The sequence below is a fragment of the Leptonychotes weddellii genome, chromosome 8 (assembly GCF_054177405.1).
Source record: "Leptonychotes weddellii isolate Sample4059 chromosome 8, ASM5417740v2, whole genome shotgun sequence".
Lineage (NCBI taxonomy): Eukaryota > Metazoa > Chordata > Mammalia > Carnivora > Phocidae > Leptonychotes > Leptonychotes weddellii.
The window spans coordinates 50,630,339-50,652,773 of record NC_138376.1 but is presented as its reverse complement, the minus strand read 5'-3'; the positions used below and the strand labels follow the sequence as shown (position 1 = coordinate 50,652,773).

The 22,435-nt window shown below is 36.4% G+C and overlaps 1 protein-coding gene across 5 annotated transcripts in view; it reads right to left on the bottom strand.

Annotated features, from left to right (window-relative positions):
- Positions 1–22,435, bottom strand: part of ADGRB3 (adhesion G protein-coupled receptor B3) — a 700,248-nt gene that overhangs the window by 327,062 nt on the left and 350,751 nt on the right. For all 5 annotated transcript variants that reach the window (XM_081828473.1, XM_081828476.1, XM_081828477.1 and 2 more), the window contains 2 exons: positions 21,147–21,215; positions 17,754–17,862 (listed from right to left, as the gene is read on the bottom strand). In XM_081828473.1, the coding sequence (XP_081684599.1) occupies positions 17,754–17,862; positions 21,147–21,215 (178 nt within the window). The remainder of the gene's footprint in view (positions 1–17,753; positions 17,863–21,146; positions 21,216–22,435) is intronic.

The window sequence follows — 22,435 nt, the reverse complement described above, 5'->3', positions numbered from 1 at the left end:
AAATAAACCTAAAAAAAGAGAGAGAGAGAGAGAGAAATTCAGCCACTTCACCTTATCAAAAAGAAACCATGGGCCTTATGCCTTTTTCAAAATAGGGAGAAGTGAAGTTAGACATGTGTGCCTTACCAAATGTAATTTTTTTAAGAAAAAACAGGGAAAAATAGCAGTAACAAAAGACCATCTCCTGAGCAGTTAAATACCAGCAATATTGTGTTACGTCACTTGGCTCCACAACATACTCTGAACCAAGTACAATCAATCCCATTTTGCAGACTAGTTTTGGATTCTTATGTTGCAAAAACACTCTTTGGTCCTCATGGCGTTATAGTGAAGATTCATGAATTTATAGTCAGAATATAACAAACCAAAGAATGACTGATGGAAAAAAAGTAACATGAGCTCTATACTTATGAACCTCACTTCTTTCTCTTCAAGGTCAGAAAACGTTTTTGGTCTTTGGATCTTCAAACCAAAAAACAAAAACAAAAAACAAAAATATCCCCAAGCAGGGCGCCTGGGTGGCTCAGTTGGTTAAGCGACTGCCTTCGGCTCAGGTCATGATCCCGGAGTCCTGGGATCGAGTCCCACATCGGGCTCCTGGCTCAGCGGGGAGCCTGCTTCTCCCTCTGACCCTATCTCCTCTCATGCTGTTTCTCTCTCTCTCTCAAATAAAAAAAAAAAAAATCCCCAAACAAACAATAATTTACTCTTCCTCTCCACACACATGCATGCACAAACACATAAACACACACACACTGCAATTAAATTGAGTACTCTATTTCATTATAACTTACATGTAGTTCAAAAAGGCATACCAAACAATTATAGTTTTCTTTCACTTATGTTGTCTAAATTATACTTATATTTACTTATATTTATTTTTCACTAAGCAATTAATATTTAAAAAGTAAATATTCCATATTTCTAATATGCTATGATATTTTTGAAATATGTATTTTTAGAATAAATTTTAAAGATGGTAGAGGTTACCCCCTTTATTAAGAATATTATTATATTTTAGGGAAATTTTTTTAAAAAAGGAAAGAGTTAGGGAAAGTTAAAGATAATTGGGTAATGAGTTTGGGGAAAGTAAAAGGAGACTACCTAGAAAAAAAGGGAGACAGGGACGAATGCTCCTAAATAACCAGGCAGAATCTTCGAAAAGAGGAAGGTTCATATTCCAAAAAGTAATAAAGTAGCCCAAATGAGTATTGAAGTTAATTATTAAAACATTTTGTAGTGACAAAGAAAATGTTTCAGTATCTTAGTCTCAATTATATCCCTCTATATTCCTACTGCATTTTAGAGCCTTATTTCAATGTATCAGGCTGTGATTTCAGAATATAGATGGATATATAACCTATTATCCAATATAAATTGTTCCCTTATGAACTATTTCGTCCCTACAACTATAATATTCTATTTTGTAGTTATCAGCTAAGACTTGAATAAAATATTGTCCAGTATATAAAATTATATATGCTTCAAAGCTTGTTATTATTGGATATTAATTCAGTTTAACTTTTATTAAAAAACATCTTCACATTTTGATGTAACTTAAAAACAAGACAAAACAAAAACAAAAACATTACTTTCCCCCCAAACCCAGAGTATAAATTTTAATAGTATCTGAAACAAATGCATTTCAGGTTCAAACACTAATAATTTTTTTTTAAGATGTTATTTATTTATTTATTTGACAAAGATTGACACAGCCAGAGAGGGAACACAAGCAGGGGGAGTTGGAGAAGAAGAAGCAGACTTCCCGCAGAACAGGGAGCCTGATGCAAGGCTCGATCCCAGGACCCTGGGATCCTGACCTGAGCCGAAGGCAGACGCTTAAAGACTGAACCACCCAGGACCCCCTTAACACTAATAAATATTTTAGAACATACACACACAACCATATTCACTCACACCTGCTCTCTCATATTCATATGTCACAAACCAAAACAGAAGATCAAATTAAAGAAAACACATTAAACTAGCCACATAAGTAATTATATTTCTGAAGTTAAAACTCTTCATATGAAAAATGTAAGTAGGTAACATAAAGCAGAAAAATATTTTTCACTGTTCAGAAGACATTATTTAAAGACAAAAGAGGCTAACTCACTTATGAATTCAGAGGGCATAGTTATGCTACAGAATTATCTGATGCATCTATAGTGATAATTGATAGAATTTCGTAGACTACAGGTGATGTATTACATGTTAAGGAGTGGAAATTATAAAATTAAAGCAGAAAAGATTCTCTGTGTTAATCATTCAGAGAATGAGGATCTGACTAATGACTAATAAAAACAAGGAAGACAAGAGGAGCTCCTTAAGATGGCAAAGTGTAAATACCATTGAAATGTTTGGGGCTCATAGAGTCATTATGCTACAAAAGACAATCAGTAACAAACTCATTTTAAAATAGACAAAGCACAAATAATTTTCTAGATTTAATTATATTATCTGCCTAGGAGTCTGGGATCCTGGTCTGCTTTGTGAAATAAACAATAAGTGTACTATTGAGGTTAGCAAAAACAAACAGAAACTCAGGGTATTAAATTTAGATGAGAACTTTCACAGTTCCCTGGAGGAACAGACTGTGGCTACTGGTGACGGAGTTGCATGACCACACATCCAATCAGGAGCAGAGCCCATATTTGACCCTGTATTTGTCCACTACCAATTACTGAGGGTCTAGTACATGCCAGGTGCTAAATATATATAATCTTTAATCTTTATAATAACACTTTAGGGAAGATATTATTATCTATACCTTAGAAAGGAGCCAACTGAGGGATTTAGAAATGAAATAACTTGCAGAAGGTCAGCTTGTTGAGGTATAGTCAAGGTTTGCAGCCAAATCTAGCTCCAAAGTCAGCATGTTTTCCCAGATACTAAATGGCATCCCTGCTAGCACTGACATAACGAGCACCAGTCTTTAATCTGAGTCATATTTTTCAGTTGTCAAAATCAGATGAGAACTTATTTATTTGGAATTTAGCAAAAGAAGCAATGGAGAAGAGGAATAATTTAGCATAGAATTCTTGGAATAACCAAATAAAATAAGACTTTTGAAAAGCTGAAGCCATAAAAATAGAAAAAAAATTAAAATCTGTTAAAAGGGAATCAGTGCTGAGCGACATAAGTCAATCAGAGAAAGACATGTATCATATGATCTCACTGATATGAGGAATTTTTAATCTCAGGAAACAAACTGAGGGTTGCTGGAGTGGTGGGGGGTGGGAGGGATGGGGTGGCTGGGTGATAGACATCGGGGAGGGTATGTGCTATGGTGAGCACTGTGAACTGTGTAAAACTGTTGAATCACAGACCTGTACCTCTGAAACAAATAATACATTATATGTTAAAAAAAAAAAAGAAGAAGAAGATAGCAGGAAGGGAAAAATGAAGGGGGGGAATCGGAGGGGGAGACGAACCATGAGAGACTATGGACTCTGAGAAACAAACTGAGGGTTCTAGAGGGGAGGGAGGTGGGGGAATGGGTTAGCCTGGTGATGGGCATTAAAGAGGGCACGTGCTGAATGAAGCACTGGATGTTATACGCAAACAATGAATCATGGAACACTACATCAAAAACTAATGATGTAATGTATGGTGATTATCAAACCTTATAAAAAAAAAGAGAATCAGTGTCTCTTTTCTCTTCATTGGTTATTGTTACAGAGGCAGACCACTATTGCCATAGAGACAGTTAAAATGAATTGTTTCCGTATTCACACAAACTCACGGCAACTCCCGTCTAATTCACTGGAAAGAAGGCAAGCAGAACGGTAATTTTGGTAATTTCAAATCCTTATATAAACCAGTAGAGATCAGAGGTATTATAATAGTCAAATATTGTTTGCAGTTGGCTTTAGATTTTATGTTTCTATTCTGGCCTCTAAGTGTCTACCAGATCCTGAAGGAATTAACCTCTAAGAGAAGAGGGCAGGTACACTGGGAAGACCTATCATTCCAACATGCTTTAGATACAATGTCTCGAGGGAACTAGGGAGTCAAGTGGCCCTTATGCTAATTCCATCTCTAAAAGCCTTCTCCTAGTTGGAGTCCTCTTCCTCTTCTGGATCTTTTGAATGGAGGCAAAGCACTGATCCCTTTATGCAAAACTCCTCTTCACGGCTTCCATAGGGCACAGAAGCCATGAGCAACTTCTTTGCAAAAACTCATGTTCTTTGGGGTGCCTGGGTGGTTCAGTCAGTTAAGTGTCCCACTCTTGATTTTGGCCCAGGTCGTGATCTCAGAATTGTGAGAATGAGCCCTCCATCAGGCTCCACACTCACCGTCGACTTTGCTTAGGATTCTCTCTCTCAGTCTCCCTCTCCCTGCTGCGTTCTCTCTCTCTCTAAAACTAATAAATAAAATCTTAAAAAAAACCCCACAACAATCCATGTTCTTTATAGAGAATAATTAAAGAAAACTCAACCCCAAAATGGTATTAGATTTATGTGTCAACATGTGAGAAATCTGTGAATTCTGTCTATATTCTCACCAGAAATTCTGAAGTTTTGAAATTCTGTTTCTCCATTCAGGACAACTTTCACAAGCCATGTTCAAGATGTACTACTAAAGCATGTATCTTCACCATCTGTGTTACATGCATTTCATCCTTTAGGCTGTGAACTCTTTCTCACAGGTATACATAACTAGGGGAGGAGTCAACGTTTCCTCCACTTTTCCTATTCATGTCCCAGTGTTGCTGAGAATTACTATGCATTCTATGTTGTACATTCCCAACTGAAATTCGTGTGACTTCATTAGTTTTCCTCAGACCATGAATATTTTCCCAGTAAATATAAAATCCAAAAGAAATAATAGGCTTTAGAGCCAAAGATTTGGTCTTTATCTAGACATTCTCCACTAGACAGTTACTGAAGGAACGGAGACTGAATGAGTAACAAGTTCACAAAATTTTCATTGGCTAGGAAATGTTATAAAAGGTTCATTAAAGGTAATCAGGTATTCTTTAAAAATGTGTAATTGGCCAGAAAACAATTTTGAAATTCCTAATAAAGTAAATATATATATCAAAAATATCACTACAAAAGAAAATAAAGGTCAGAAGTCATTTTACCTTGACCTAAAAATACAGACTACATGAGTAAGATTTCCCGAGTCATATCAAAACCACAGTGAAGTTCTTTATATAACAGAAGTAGGTTAGAGTGTGGCTGGCTGAACAAGATAATGAAACAAACCTTTAACTTTCAATTACTAAGATGCAAAGGGATAAAAATGCATTGACTCTGAATGGGAAGCAGTGATGTAGGACAAATTGTGTGGGTGCCCTTAACACCGTGGCAGCAAGGTTGTTAGGAGTAAATAGTATCATGAATATTTGTGAAGGTGTTAATTTGGGAAATGCTGTATAATTAATATAAGGGATACCTTACCAAATTTTTTTTTTGAAAGCCTAAGGACTAAAAGAAAAAGCAAAGACATTTTCCTACACATTGTATTCAAATGGTACTTCTGAAAAGAGTTCCTTAGTAGATGAACCATGAGAGAGGATGGACTCTGAAAAACAAACTGAGGGTTCTAGAGGGGAGGGGGGTGGGAGGATGGGTTAGCCTTGTGGTGGGTATTGAGGAGGGCACATTCTGCATGGAGCACTGGGTGTTATGCACAAACAATGAATCATGGAACACTACATCTAAAACTAATGATGTAATGTATGGGGATTAACATAAGAATAAAAAAAAAAAGAGTTCCTTAGAATAATAGCCCATTTGAGGGGCGCCTGGGTGGCTCAGTTGGTTAAGCGACTGCCTTCGGCTCAGGTCATGATCCTGGAGTCCCGGGATCGAGTCCCGCATCGGGCTCCCTGCTCGGCAGGGGGTCTGCTTCTCCCTCTGCCCTCTTCCCTCTAGTGCTCTCTGTCTCTCATTCTCTCTCTCTCAAATAAATAAATAAAATCTTTAAAAAAAAAAAAAAAGAATAATAGCCCATTTGACACTAGGGAATTTTCATTAAAATATACACTCAAATAATGTATATGTCAGGAAGTAGGAAAAAAGGCCTTCTAAGGTAGCAAAATGTAGACTCTAGTCCTTCTTAACTGTATTTAAGCTAGGATAAGAAGCAAGAGCTGTTAAAGATCTGGAGACCAAATGAGAAATTCATAGGAGGGAAGTAGTTAGAGTGAGAGTAAAGAATTGGCATAATACAGGAATAATGGAGGAAAAGTTTAGGGCATCTGGGTTACTTGAAATGAGAAATAATGGCTATTAACAATGTGTTCTAGTTTAAGTTTTTTAGGGACAGGAATCATTATTTAATGACTACATGAATAATTGTATGAATGACTCCTTGAATAGGCTGTATAAAACAGATTAGATAAGCCTAAAAATATTATGTAACTATTTTCACTCCAGTTACCTTCCAAAAGAACACAGGCCTACTGATTATTTGAAATACCATAATATGATGCATATTTTCTGCTTAAGGTCCAGGTTGTAACCATGATACTAGTACTACTACAAAAACATTTTTTAAGCTGGAGAGATAAAGGTGCTTTGCAGAGACATTTCCAACTTAGACACTTTAATGTATTTTTTATTAAAGACACATTTTTATTAAAAAAATACAAAATAGTTTAGAGCTGACAGTTGATGGCTGGACTTGGTTGACCCCTAAATATTTTTCTATTCTTGAGCTTCCATGACTTTATAAATAGAAGACACACTAAAATGATAGGGAAAGTAGAATTTATTTCATTTGTTAACTGGCAGCTCAATCTGAGTTAGAGCTTTAAAAACTCATTTTAAGGAACAATTTCATTCTAGCTTTTTCCCAGGGATTCAGATGGTAGAATGATGACAGAAGGCTGATGGCTTCACAGTATAAAATTGCTTATATTGTAGGAGCAAGGATGTCTGCTGGACTCAGAAACAAGAATATATAAAACATAAACAGCATGGTGACCATAGTTAACAATACTGTATTATACATTTAAAAGTTGCTAAGAGGGGCACCTGGGTGGTTCAGTCAGTTAAGCGCCCGCCTTCAGCTCAAGTCATGATCCCAGGGTCCTAGGATCAAGCTCCACGTTGGGCTCTCTGCTCAGTGGGGAGTCTGCTTCTCTCTCTCCCTCTGCTCCTCCCTCTTGCTCTGTGTCTCTCTCTTGCTATCTCTCAAATAAATTACAAAAAAATCTTTAAAAAAAGAAGTTGCTAAGAGAGTAGATCTTTTTTAAAAAATATTTATTTATTTATTTATTTATTTATTTATTTATTTATTTATTTATTTATGAGAGAGAGAGATTGCTAGTGGGGGAGAGGAATGGGAGAGACAGAGGAAGAGAGAGAGAGAATCTCAAGCAGTCTCCACATTCAGCACAGAGCCCAATGCAGGGCTCCATCCCACGACCCTGAGATCATGACCTGAGCCGAATTTAAGAGTCAGACTCTCAACTGACTGAGCCACCCAGGTGCATCATAACGGAGAAGATCTTAAAAGTTCTCATTGTAAGAAAAATAATTGTAACTAAGTGTGGTAATGAATGTTAACTAAACTTACTATGTTACCATTCCCAATATATACAAATATCAAATCATTATGTTGTATACCTAAAACTAATACAATGTTATATGTCCATTACACCTTAATAAAAATTTTAAAAAGAATAAGAAAAGAAAATTAAATAAACTAAGATAAGCTTGCTTTGGATCCTAAACTTTAGAGACATTTAAACGTTTGCCAAAGTAAGTTTTTGACTTTTCTTTTTAGGATACAGATTTAGACATAAATCTGTCTTATTTTTGTAGTTGAGTTCTTGGAAATGTACTGGAGACATTTTCTTGAGCCCTCTCTTCTTTTCACATCCTGTTTCTAACCATTAGTAAACTCTGTAAGATCAAGCTTTAAAATGTCTCCAGCATCTAACCTCTTCTCACTCTTTCCACTGGCATCTGGTCTAAACCAATGAACTTTCTCCTCTGGACCAATGCAATAAATACCCAACCAGTGTCTTTATAGCCAGTCCTACCCCCACTATGGCCTGTTAGTTTCCACTCCACACTCAGAATGGTTCTTTTAGGACATAAATCAGATTAGGTCATGTTTCTGCCCACACCTTTCAATGGTTTTGCATCTCATTCAGACCTATAGTCATACGCCTTCCACAGGCTGGCTCCCCACTCCCTTTCTGATTTCATTTCTCCCCCCATGTCCCCTAGAACCACCCTCAGTCACTTCACCACCACCTCCTTTAGCCTCTACTCTATCAGGCACACGGATGCCTCAAGACCCTTATACTTACTGTTCCTTCTGTTTGAAATGTTCTGTCCCCACATATCACTGTGCCTTATGCTCTCAAGGCATTCAGGTCTATACTGAAATACCACTACTTTATGGGGCACCTGGTTAAGCATCTGCCTTTTTTGGCTCAGGTTATGATCTCAGGGTCCTGGGATCAAGCCCCACTTTGGGCTCCCTACTCAGCAGAGAGTCTGCTTCTCCTTCTCCCTCTGTCTCTCCCCCTGCTTGCGCTCTCTCTTTCTCAAATGAATAAAGTCTTAAAAAAAGAAAAAAAGAAATATTACTACTTTTTTTTTCCTTAACATATATTGCATTATTTGTTTCAGAGGTACAGATCTGAGAATCAACAGTCTTGCACAATTCACAGCGCTCACCAGAGCACATAACCTCCCCAGTGTCTATCACCCAGCCACCCCATCCCTCCCACCCCCCACCACTCCAGCACTCCTCAGTTTGTTTCCTGAGATTAAGAATTCCTCATATCAGTGAGGTCATATGATACATGTCTTTCTCTGTTTGACTTGAAATATTACTACTTTGATTAGAGGTCTTCCATGGCTGTCCAGCTTAAAATGACTCTTTCATCTTCATGCTCTATCCCCTTGCCATGATGGATTGCTTTATTTCTTTTCGTATCACTTATAACCACTGGACATGTTAGATGATACTTGTTTGACATCTGTCTCTGCTATAAAACATGAGTTCCACAAGAGCAAGAATGTTGTCTTATTTGTTCCCTGAGAAATTCTCAGAATGTAGAACGGAACATGGCACATATTTATTGAATAAATGTGTAAGGCCTCTTAAAGCTGAATAAATCCATAGACCATTATCAATCTATTATAATGACACTAGGTAGCACCTAAAATAGAGTTCTCAGCTGGGTGGAAGAGAGCCCCTGAGTAGTATGTCTTGCTTGCCACTAGAGGGGTTGGATATAGCCTTTGTCAGTAACCTCCCCCTTCCAGTGCTCTGGAATAAGAAAATCATAGGAAATTTAATAGAAATTATCTCACAATATTATCTCAAAGAATATTATCTCAAAGAATTCATAGTGCTGCCTACCATTCCAAATCATAGTTTAAAACTATGCTTGAACTATTTACTTTCTCAACCATTTAAAAAAAAAGAGAAAAGAAAAAAAATAAAAAAAAAAACAGGTATTTTTAGTTTTCCTCTGTGATCTACATAAAGACACACCACTTGTTTCACGTGTCTAGCAAGAAACAGCAGTAGAGAGCCAGAAAGAGGAGGTAGAATCTGACACTTTCAGACTCAAGTCTAGCAGACTGAACAAATGTCAGGTGCTACAGATAAACAAAAAAAGACAGTAAATTGTGTATTCCTCAGGCTTGATGTCATCTGACTACAAGTGTTTGATTTTTAAAGAAAGAAAGTTAAACAAGTGATGGAGATGTATGAACCACAAAACTAAGCAGTGACGGAAAGGAAAATAAGCCTAGAAAAGAGAAGCCACTTTATTTTATAATTATATCATCAGATTGAAGGTTGGTTTCTCAATTGAAGAACAAGATATTCTACCAAAGAAATGATTACATTTACCAGTGAGTATAAGAAATAACATAGATGTGATGTTGATGAGACAGCATTGTGGAGAGAAAAGAGACGTCAGAATTGTATTATGCCATTCTTCAGATTGAATTTGGATTCAATTTCAGAAAATATCAAGTATGAATGTTCATTCTGAAAAGCCCGATATTTTGTATTTCTAAACCAAGAATAGACAGTGATATTTAGCTTGGCAAAGAAAAATGTCTTAACTTTAATGTTTCCAAGACACTAGCCTTATTGGATTACTGGGGAAGAACTGAAACTATATTTTCCAGAATCATATCTCTTAGGGCTTATACATAGAGACAACTTTTGAAATTCCTTACAGCTTATAATTATAACATTCTGTATTTTGAGATATTATTAGTCTAAAAAATATTCCCTTTTTATCTGATATTGTCAACTTTGAATACTTCCTAAGGAACAGTCGTGAGACAGTAGTTAGTGGGTATATCAACATTCATCTCCGCAACTAAATCCTTGGAGATAATTGTATCAAAATGCCAAGGGTGTAATCCATAGAAAGCAGCTAAAGAGTTCAGAAGTTTAGATCCTGTTCATCGTGTCTGCACTTTTCCTGGAGAACTTTTAAGTTACATCATCAGCAATCACCTAAGATTTTTCTTAATTCTTAGCAACTCTGATCTTTATTAGCAAGTGATATTAGCTAGAGTATTCATTTTGAAATATTCTTTCTCCCCTAGTAATTACATGTCACTGATCTTATTCTGCCCTGTTTTGGGATTCTTTTTTTTTTCTTCTTTTTTAAAATTATTTATTTATTTATTTATTTGAGAGAGAGAATGAGAGACAGCACAAGAGGGAAGAGGGTCAGAGAGAGAAGCAGACCCCTCGCTGAGCGGGGAGCCCGATGCGGGACTCGATCCTGGGACTCCAGGATCATGACCCGAGCCGAAGGCAGTCGCTTAACCAACTGAGCCACCCAGGCGCCCCTGTTTTGGGATTCTTTATGCCTACTACCTCTGACTATTCTTACTCTGACACCTGCCATGTCTTTATGGTTTTTTTTCCCCTCAACATGGATTTTTATTCTATAACTTATATAAACCTTCATCTAGAATAACATCTAAATTTTATTTGAATATAAAGTATATTTCTTAATCTGGTTTATTACTGTACCTAGAGATCTCTTCATAGCCATACATACAGAAACTTTAATTGATATTTAATTGACACAAAACATTATATTAATTTCAGGTACATAACATAATTATTTGGTATTTATATACTGTGAAATGACCACTACAATAAATCTAGTTAACATCCATCACCACATGTATTTACAATTTTTTGTTTTTAATAAGGGCATCACCTTACATCTTTTCTTTCTTATTACTGTCCTGATAGTTGAAAAAAAATCTTTTATGGCTTCAACGATCACTTAATTATTCAGTTGATTGTCACATATATATGATAAATTTGACTTCTCTACTAAAGCCCCAGACCACGTTTCATTTTTTCACTTGAGGGTTACACTTATATCTAAACATTAATATGTGAAAGACACTCTCAAATGTTTGTTGAATAAATATAATCGCAATTACTCCTTTCTTTCTGACACCTTAAGTTATGAAATATTATCATTTCTGCCTCAGACCTCAAATTCATAACCATGATTTGGTTTCTATTCTTTCTACTACTAACTCAAGTCTTCCTTATCTCCTTCATGAATTGTAAAAGGCCTTCCAGTTTCCATGTTTAAAGCCTTTCTCAAAAAGAAAATTCTATTTCTGCTCTAACATGATCTCTTACCAAGCACAGCTCTCACCAGGTCAAGCTTTCGTACCTCCCTGTTGTCTTCAGAATTCAGAACCATCCTATACCATGTCTCAGCATGCTTCTCCAATTTTATTTAATTTTTCTTTACTTCTTTACTTCTGTACATATGTGTTTTTATCAAAATAAACCACTTCTCGGGACGCCTGGGTGGCTCAGTTGGTTAGGCGACTGCCTTCGGCTCAGGTCATGATCCTGGAGTCCCGGGATCGAGTCCCGCATCGGGCTCCCTGCTCGGCAGGGAGTCTGCTTCTCCCTCTGACCCTCCTCCCTCTCATACTCTCTGTCTCTCATTGTCTCTCTCGCAAATAAATAAATAAAATCTTAAAAAAAAAAATAAACCACTTCTCCACTAAGTGCAATCTCAACTTTGACAACTCTATACTGTTTCTGCTAATAGACTGGAATTTTTTTTCCCTAATGTTCTGGAATATAAGCATCTCCTTGCCACTCATTCTCCTCATGTTGAACTGTCAACAATCCAGTCTTCCTTCAAAATCTAAACTAAATGCTTTCTTCTTTGAGAAGTTTTCTGGATCCTTAACACAGAACAACATCTCTTGTAAGGAATCTCTGTGCATTTGGTTTATGTGACACATACCAAAGTGTACTTTATTTATTAATGTAATTCTTTTGTCCTCAATGAGGCTGCAATCCCCTTGTAAGCCAGAAGATTAGTCATTTATCTTAATGACTTGAATAACAGGAAAGGATTTGCTTATAGTAAGATATAATTTTCTTTTGATTTTAATTGAACAGAGTCAGTGAGCTAGCAACATGTAACACATCACTATCTTCCCTGAATTCAGTTTGATGAATACAATTCAAGTTCTACATCCAAAACTAAAACAATTAACTTCTAAAGAACAGTCTATTCTTATCAACAAATAAATATAAATGCTACTTGAAGTTACTGTGGAAAATTGGTGACTAAAAGCATAATAAAAACTATCAAACACTTTGCTGAAGGGATAGACAAATCTTTAGAACAATGGAAATCAATGCCCATACCTCATGGCAAGACCATGAGAGCATGGAAGATCTCCTACATTCCAGTCTGCCTTTGGAACGGCAAACCGCTGGGCCTCAGATAATGTACTTTTTTCCCCTTTCAGTGCTTCACCTTCTTTGCTTTACGTTACTGCCTCTAAAAAATCTTATCATTTCTGAATCATAAGTCTAATTGTTATTCTTTGATTCTAGTTTATACTGTAATAAACATAAAAATGGCAAAAGAATGAAGAGTTTTAAGAAAGATAGTGGTTAGCAAAACACAGGGGACCTGAAGGCTAAAATATGGGAGGAGATTTAATTTGGCAATCGGGAGTTTCCAGAAAGCTTTTCCAAGAGGAGTTTCAGGGAAGTGATGAGGGAAACACTGGGCTGCAAGGGATTGAAGATAAAATGTTTACAGAGAAAGAACAGAAAATAAGTTTAAACAACTCTTCAGGGAATATTTTTGTTGAAGAAAAACAACTTTAACTCATATTAAATAATATTAAGATATAGTCCCCCTTGAACTAATTGATAACAATAATATTTTAAAAAATACATTGACTAATTCACATCTTTTACTAAAACAAAAACCACTTACCTATACAGCATATTAAGAACATTTAGAATACAATTTTGCAATAAACTGAGACATATTGCAAATTGGAATCTCTCTATACCATATCAATTTTTCATGTTCATTCATTTATTCCGTAATTATATAAGCTACTTAGTGTTTAGTCTTTTGTAAGTGCTCATTTTCATTTATTATAATTATCATGTCTATTTTGAATGTCATATTCACATGTGAATATGAAAAATAAGTATTCTATTTATGCCCAATTATTTTATAAATGCATTGGCTTGTTTAATGTCTTTGTTCATAGAATATTTTTCTCAAGCTTTGTGTTAACTTTTTTAAGACCATAAGTCTTTTGAGAAACTGATCAAAGCTATGGACCTGCGCCCTCCAAAAATGAACATACACACATTTATACCAAAACATTCACAGCTTTTTAGCATATAATAGCATTTCATTTATTACAAGCTGATGAAGGTAGGGACATTTTTCAGAAAAAAGAAACTTCAAAACTTTTCATTTCAACTAATTCTGAAGAAAATCTTTCTAAGATATGTCACTCATTTTCTTGCCATCTTAATCAGATTATAGGTACTTTTACCTTGATGAATAGAGGCCATGGTTTTAGATATAAATTATGATCCTAAGAGTTAGAACTCATGTTCTTAAAGGTGAGGCATGAGTTGGTTGTTTCTACAGTAGGGGTTCCATACTCTGCTATATTCTTTCAGTATAGCTTTTTATTGTTTCAACATTTCAACTATTATATTTGCTCTATATGTGTTTCTAACAGCACTATCTCTGCTTCCAACTCATTCTCTCTAAACCAGGAACCAGAAAACAGAAATGCTGAAATTATATTTAAAGTTGAAATAAAATAGACTATCAGCAAGGTTCTGAGACTCTCTTATTACACTCCATGGTCTTAATGATATTTATTTTTGGCTATTCAACTCTGTCTTTCTTCAGGAGCTTATCTATACCCCAGAAAAGTGAGGTGGCAATGCATGTAGGTTTTATGAAAAAAAAATTAATCTCTTTAAGAGACATACATGATGATATCTTGTGGTTCTTTAAGTAGTTTTAATCCAACACACCCTGAAGAAAATGGCTATAAAGAATAAGCAACCTTTCTTAGTTACCTAGTCTATTTATTATTCATAAGCTGTGTGTACATGTGTGTTTAAATGTATGCACACATGAGCGTGTGTGTCTGTGTGTTTATGCTCAGTATAATGAGCTTAATGTTGAGTAATTAATATTTGTATTCAGGATGTAAGACAAATGAGTGACAACTCACACATTTCACAATTTGCTACTGTAAATTATCCTCTGTGTGTGTCCTTGTCCAAAAGCTTTGGAAATATCAGACAAAACAGTATAATGGATGTTTTACATACATTAACATCAAATTGTATAACATGAAGAATATGAATATAATTGGTAAAACATTATTTCAGGGTGTGTCTATGAGGATATTACTGGAGATCAATATTTGAATCAGTAGACCGAGTAAAGAAGATCTCCCTTACTGATGCAGGCAGGCATCTCCTGAGAGCTGAATAGAACACAAAGGCAAAGGGTGGATTTGCTCTCTCCTTGAGCTGGGGCATCCATCTCCTGCCCTCACACATTGGTGCTCCTGTTTCTAAGACCCTCAGGTTTGGACTGGAACTACATTATCAGCTTTCCTGGCCTCCAGCTTGCAGACAGCAGATGGTGGGTCTTCTCAGCCTCCATAATTGCATGAGCCAATATCCCCAAAATAAATATTTCCTATATATCTATTTATATCTTATTGGTTCTGTTTCTCTGGAGAACCTAACTAATATATGGATACACTTTGGAAAAGTCCAAAATATTATTGAGAATAACCTTCTTCTAGTCATTAAACTATAGTAAGTCAGTCTCTGGGCTAGTATTGGAAGGAAATCAACAATAAAAAAGATCTCTTTTAGGCTGTATAATAATGTTTGGATATTTATTCACAGAATATAACCTTTTTAAAAACCACAATTAGTTATACGTAAGTGATCAGAAGTGATCAAATCACACTGTCCTTACACAAGACTGAAGACAGTATAGGACAATATTGGCTTTATCTGCAGTACTAAATTGCTTTGAGTTACTATATTTAATATACTTCTTAAAGTTTAGAGATGATAAAGGAAGTAGGCTAACCTTGAAAACAGAATCTTAATGCAAAAAATACACAAAGGTTTCAAATACATAATTTTGGCAAGTCAAAAGAAAGGTAAAGAGTAATAAATGTTCATAATTTATGGAATTGTCATAGTAAATTATACTAGACTATAGAGGATTTCGTATACTGTTATTCAAACCGTGTACTTAAGTCTAAATTTAAGCTTACTAGACTCTGAGATTGGCATTCCTTTTGTTACAGTTTTTTCCAAACTAAGCAAATGCCATGTATCAATCTTTTTTTCTTTTTTTAAGAATTTTTTTATTATTTATTTATTTGAGAGAGTGCGTGCAGGGGAGGGGAGAGGGGCAGAGGGAGAGGTAGAGAGAGGCCTAAGCAGACTCCGCACTAAACATGGAGCCAGATGTGGGGCTCAATCTCATGATCCTGAGATCACGACCTGAGCAGAAACCAGGAGTTGGATGCTCAACCGACTGCACCACTCTGGTGCCCCTCAATCTGATACTTTTACTTAGCAATGACTTTTAGAATTAGATGTTAACATTTACAAAAAAGAATTAAAGAAACAATACCTCTGTGTGTTTCCCCCTTAGTTTTTCTTGGAAACTACTTTGTGAATGGATTCATCTGGCACAACAGCCTTCGTGGGTCCTCCTCACCACAGAAGTCATAAAGCCCTTCAGAGAGTGGTTCCAGCTTCAATGACCAGCATCCCCAGAATCTCTCTAGGTTTTTCCTTCCCTGTGCCAGATAACTCATAGCCCAATATACTATCGCTTTTCCTACAGAGTTTATCTTTCCTCTCTTTGCCTAGCCACTTCTGGAATGCACATTTAATTTGGATTTTCTCTGATTTCTGAATTTATTCTTCAACAAAGATACTATTTTTGGTCCCCATTTCTTCTCATCACTCAATGCTTAGAGCAAGGGACAGTTCACTCCATTCCTGAACCAGCACAAACTGCTAAACACCCACTCAGAGGGAAAGTCTGGGCCCTCAAATTGACTCAGAACGTGGATTAAAACATAAATCTAACTGAAAGGACTTATGCTGCATGAAGATGGTATATTGGCATGGAAATGTCCCCATTTAAGGACTGCATTGCATAGGTCTTCCCCAACTAAAGAACATTACCAGCAATTAGTTATTATCCATTACAATCTGAGGTCATGCTGATGGAAGATATCTTAGGATCACATGAGTCCCTATAGGACTAAAATATCTTCAGAAGACACCAAGTGTAAACTGAACCAGCAAAAGCCTTAATCATACACACATACATATATATGTATATACATATATATATAATATTATATTATATATTATATGTTTCTGTGGTCTGTACTAGTTGAACTCCCCTAGTTAATCACTCCACCAAGTTAGGTATCTTCCTGATCCAGAAACTAAAGCTTAAACATGCCGTGAATAAGAATCTGAGGCAACCTATGTTTATTTAAACACATTATCATCTATAGTTCAGTGGTCTTCAGATGAAGACTACTAAAGCATGACAAATGACAGAAAATCTTAATCACAGCAAGATTATGAGAGGAAACTTTTAAAGAAATGAAAAACTGTAAACCTGTATCAACTCAATGCATATACTATTTAAAAGACTATTTCTCTGCTCTTGCCATGTCTTTTACTACAAAGAGTAATCTGCCATTTGGTTAACATTAGTGTTGTTGGCTCAGTGACACTGTAAACGTATGCACAGGTTTCGCTCCTCTGTGTAATTCCTCCCCATTGGCGACAGTTATTAATTACTATTGATGCGCTCTGGCAATACACAATCCACTACAGAGGGACGGGAGAGATCCGCTGTGCCTGGCAGTCCCTCAGGAAAACTGCTGTGAAAAGCAAGGGCACCACGACCCTGACAGGTATCCTGAAACCTGTACAACCCGTGCTGATTCAGCTCCTCCCTGGGACACCTAGCAGCAACAAAAAGTAACTTGGCATCCTCATGAACAATGTATGGAAGATTACGAAGACTCACTTTTAAAAAAAACACACAGGAATATATATTATATATTTTCAACATTAGGTCAGATACCAATGAACATTTGGCAAATGGAAAAAGCAGTCCATATTCTCCTCGACATGTGCATGTGCAAATATAGACGAGATAAAGACGCCAAGAATCCATGCAAGTGTGTGTGTGTGTGTGTGTGTGTGTGTGTGTGTGAGTGAGTATAATGTACATGTGATTCGGCCTATCTAAAAATCAGACACTAAGTATCCATAATACATTACTTACATATACCCGGAGATATAAGCAATGGATATTATACTTAAAATATATGGCGCAGATACTTGCAATTTTTTTTTAAATTTCAGTAAGATTTAGGGAAAAAAATCCTATTTCTTACCTACATTTCCAGTCATTAAGTATGAATTCTGAAAGTCCATCATCCCCATTCCAACAATGTGTATAAAATCTTCAATCACCTGCATTAACTCTATTGAGCCAGGATAAATCTACAAAAAGAAGCAAAGATTAGAAGGAATAAAAGTCTATATCATGGAATATATCACTGGAATAACAAAAACTACATAATGAGGTCACAGATGAGCTCTGATTTATTTGAAGAAATTTCTGCAATTGGCAGCAGTTGTATTTTTGAAACACTAGTTGAGAATGATACTAGGTGTCACAGGGCAAGAACTTTGAAAGTGATATGATGCAGTGATTAATCCTCCATAAATCTAAGGAAACTAAAAATATCTAGCAGATTGTATACTTAGAAATTACCCGTCTTTACTTTTGATGGGATCCTTTCCCCACTTAAATATAACATAGAACAAACACTGACATTGGGGACTTCTCACATTTTTTACTTAGCATCTATATGATGGCCACTGAAAGAAAAAAAAATTTTATTGCCATCATGAAGATATTTACAAACTATTAAGTTCACTGCAAAGTAACTTTTGTACCTTGGGAGAAACATTTACTTCTACAACTGTAGTAGCTCCTGAATGAATAATAATGCTCACAGTAATTTCAGGATCATGCCAACAGTTTTAGTGCGGGTGCTTCACAGGTACACATACATAGCAAACCCAACACCACGCCACCTCACACGCTGCACACCGAGGAGTCCTTGCTTAAAGACAACCGGATTCAGGCATAGTGTGTGGGAAGTGAAGGTCATTTAGAAGGTCATATGAATGTTACTCTGTGTCACCCATAATACTTATACAGTCAGCCTGCATTAGATAACCACAGTAGAGCAGAACGTCTTGAAGTTAGGTTCATTTCTTTTAGCCATTCAGCACGATCACCCCTTGAAGCCGTGAAAAAATTAAGTGGATTAGAATTGTAGTGGTTTTGTCTTTACAAAGGCTGGTGCAGGAGGGGAAGAGACAGTCTGATTAGCAGAAGTATACAGTCAGAGCTGGAAGGGGATCGGAGTAAGAGGGAGACACGTTGGGCAGGGCAAATAGCAGGTGCGGTGTGTAAAGTTTACAGGAGATTTCGGCTGTGCCCCGCTAAAATTCAGACACTGAGGATGCATCATATAGGTACATGTATTTGAAGGCATGAACAATTGACTATTACACTTAGAAATGTGTAGCATGGGTACTTGTACATTTTTTAATTTGGGGAAAATCCGGGAAGAAATGTTATTTCTTACCTAGTTTCCAATCATTAAATATGAATTCTGAGAGTTCATCGTCATTATCATTCCAAAAATCTGCATGAAATTTCCATCAGTTCCAAGCTTTCTGCTACTACTGTATTTTTTCTGCGGTTTTTGTGTAGGTGTATATGAGTACGTGTCGTGTAAGGGTAAATACAGATTAAAAATAAGAGGCTTAATTCTCCCTGCTGAAAATGAGAGACTCCCTCTCCCAGCCCCACATCCTTCATCCTTTGTTCTTAGGGCATTTACTTTTGAAAAATAATAATTGTTAAGTTCTTTCTTTGTCTCTTTGAAATGTATGTAAATCTTTTTAAAAAGCTAAATAGACTCTTACAGGGAAGACCCAGGGATGTTTTTCAGAGAGAGAGAGAGACAGAGGTGATAACAAGGAAGACAGGACCTCGATCTCTCCGTTTCTATGGGAGGGGAGGAGCGTTAACTTTCAGCAGACACTTGCTCTAAGTTGCAAAACTACCTTCATGAAGATAGAAAAAGCTTATTTTTTTTTTCCTTTGGATAAAGCCAGTTAACTAACAAGTGGTCACCCCATTACCAGGTGAATTTAAGATGAACTATGTGCGGCAAATGGAATTCACCCTTTGTGCCACAAACCTGGAGACTCATTTACCATGTAGCTGCTTTTATAACAATACCTTTTAGTAAAAGCTACAAAATAGTTGTTGTTGTTGTTTTTTAACTTCAAGTAGTTATCTTTATTTGTTTCTAATCCAGTAGTTATCTTTAAAAAGGCATCAAGGATTATCACTACTAAAAAATATTTAAAAGATAAGAATATAGCTAACTCAAAACCACAAGTAGATAGATGGATTAGGGATTCAGGATTTTCCATTGACGAGAAGTTGTACACCACTCACTGTTTGTTCAAGTTGGGACCTCACAGTAAATAACGCCATCTGATGAACTGCGGTCTTCTTTTAAAAAGGGGTATTATACATTTGCTCTAAATATAACCATAATTAATAGTCTCCTGCATTCTGGAAAGATGTGCTTAGCCTCTGCAGCTGTATTCTAGGGAAAGAAATCATTTCCTTCCAGTGAGTGAATGAGGCTCTCCTCTAGAAGAAAGCCAAGGACAAATATATAATTCAAGCTAGCAGAAAAAGATAGATTCAGGGTCTTACACTGAGGACTGATCTTTTTTCTTGCTATGGCCAGAAGCACAGAATTTGTACCTGATAATGAGGTAGACCCACACTGGACTATTTTTAGAGCCCCTATCATAAAAGGAATAAAAGGGCATGCTTCGCTCCTGAAGACCGAGAACATGATTATAAGAGGAGAAAGGGATAGATGGTTCACTTGAACCTCAGAAAATATTCTTATTTTCAAGATTGCATTGTTTTCTCAGAATTAGCAAGGGTCAAGCAGAAGACTTAAAGAATTTTAATACACTGTTAAATTAAATTTACACAGGATTTTTAAAAACATGCTTATTCTCCCTTTCTTAACCTCTAACCCACTTTTTCTGTAATTTGGAAAAAAAAAAGTGTTATTAACCATACATATGTCAGTACAGCACAAATGGCAGTGAAAGGTATTTTACAACAATAATTAAACCAGTAAGACCACTTGCTACACTGATCGTGCATAGCAGAAAGAGAAAAAAAAAAACCAGAATTCAAATTTTCTTATGAGAACTCATTTTTACAACTCTTGGCTTTGAATCCAAATGCACATCTGCATATCTGATCCAGATTATACATAGTGTTGTAGTAAATGCAAATGATTTTACTTGTTATTACCCCACAGTTCGGTTTGTAATATATGTTTTTGGATTTGCTGTTTCTCCCATAGTCTGTAGGCAGGAAAGAAACTGGTTGGTAAGGCACATAGTTACTATGTATTGATACCTCAAAGTTAGGAATGACTTAAACCAGTTCAGTTTTTCCCACATTTATAATATCATTCAGTCCATTGATTGTTAGGATAAAAGAGATCACTTATTTTCTCTAAAATTAGTAAAATGTAATCTAGGATGACTTTTAGAAGTCTCCTTTTATGTTCTTGGGATAGCAAGCCATTAATTTCTTCACATATTTTTTAAGCTTTCCTTAGCCGATTTCATTTTAAGTTTTGAAACAGCTCCGGCCTTACCTGTTGTGCATCCTCCCATTTTTCCTTGTTTTCTTCGTCTAGAAGGTTGCTAACTATTTGAAAGAAGTTCTGCAAATTAAATCGGATAAAAGATTCAATGTTACAGGAGGGAATATACTTTTCAAAAACATCCATTTGAACTGATTGTGTGGTAAGAGTCTAAACACTTTGCCATATTGCTTTATGATCCTAACATATTATTCTAGAAGATCTCTGAGGGCCCTTTCTCAGCACCATACTTCTGGGATTTCTCTATAACTTCACATATACACCTCAAAAGACATCAGAATAGGGAAAATACTTATGTTTACTTACAATTGTATCTTCCATTGTAGTCTCTGTATTGTATTCTGTCATGCTATCACCAAATTATTCCTCACAAATAAGTTTTCTTCCTTCAGTAGTGAAAATCCTTTGTGTATGTCTAATTACAAGTTATCCAGTAATTGTGAACCATGATAGCTAGTTATAGTGCTGTTCTGAAGAACACTGTAGTGAAGACACAGACTGTGGGTAAGGCTGAGGCATGTTACAGGCCTCCTCAGTTGGATCCTGGGTCTGCGCTTCCCGGCTGTTTTTAATTTTTACAACTACCTCTTGCAAAGATGACATGGGATTTTCCAAGTACCTGGCATAGAGCACATGGCTAAGTGCTCAATAAATCCTAGCTATTTCAAATAATTATTCTTTATTCTGCCTTTTGCCAGCAAGCCAAAATGGAAGAATGAATAGACACAGTAGCATGTTCCTATTCAAGGGCCAAATCCTCATCATCACCCTTGTGGCCTAACTGCTGAAGACCTACTGGCTTGACTTTAGCCTAGCAGCACTCCCAGTGAGTCTTTGGTTTTCCCTTTCCGTGCAGACAGGCGGGTTTGGGCACTCATACATAGGCAGAGACTCAGTTCAGTTCATCTGCATTAGTACCCATTTCACCTACGAGGGATCTTGACCAGAGAGAGACCTTCTTGTCCTCCCACACTACACTGTGTCTTCAAAACACAGGAGCCAGGAGAAGAAGATCAGATGCCTGTTGAAAACGAATAGTGACCTGGGGTCGCAGGCGACCTAAGAAGTGCAAAGTGAAGCCACGACATTTATCTTAAGCTACATGGACAGCGGTCCCTCCGTTGTGTCCTCAGAGCCCATCTCTTCTGCTTGGTTTGTATGTAATTTAGCAGGAGCACTGCCTCATACTGATACATCAGCTCAGGACAAGACCCCCTCGAGGGGGAAATAATTGCAATTTTTTAGCCTCATCAGCCTTCCTCCCTAGCCAGCTTTTCAAA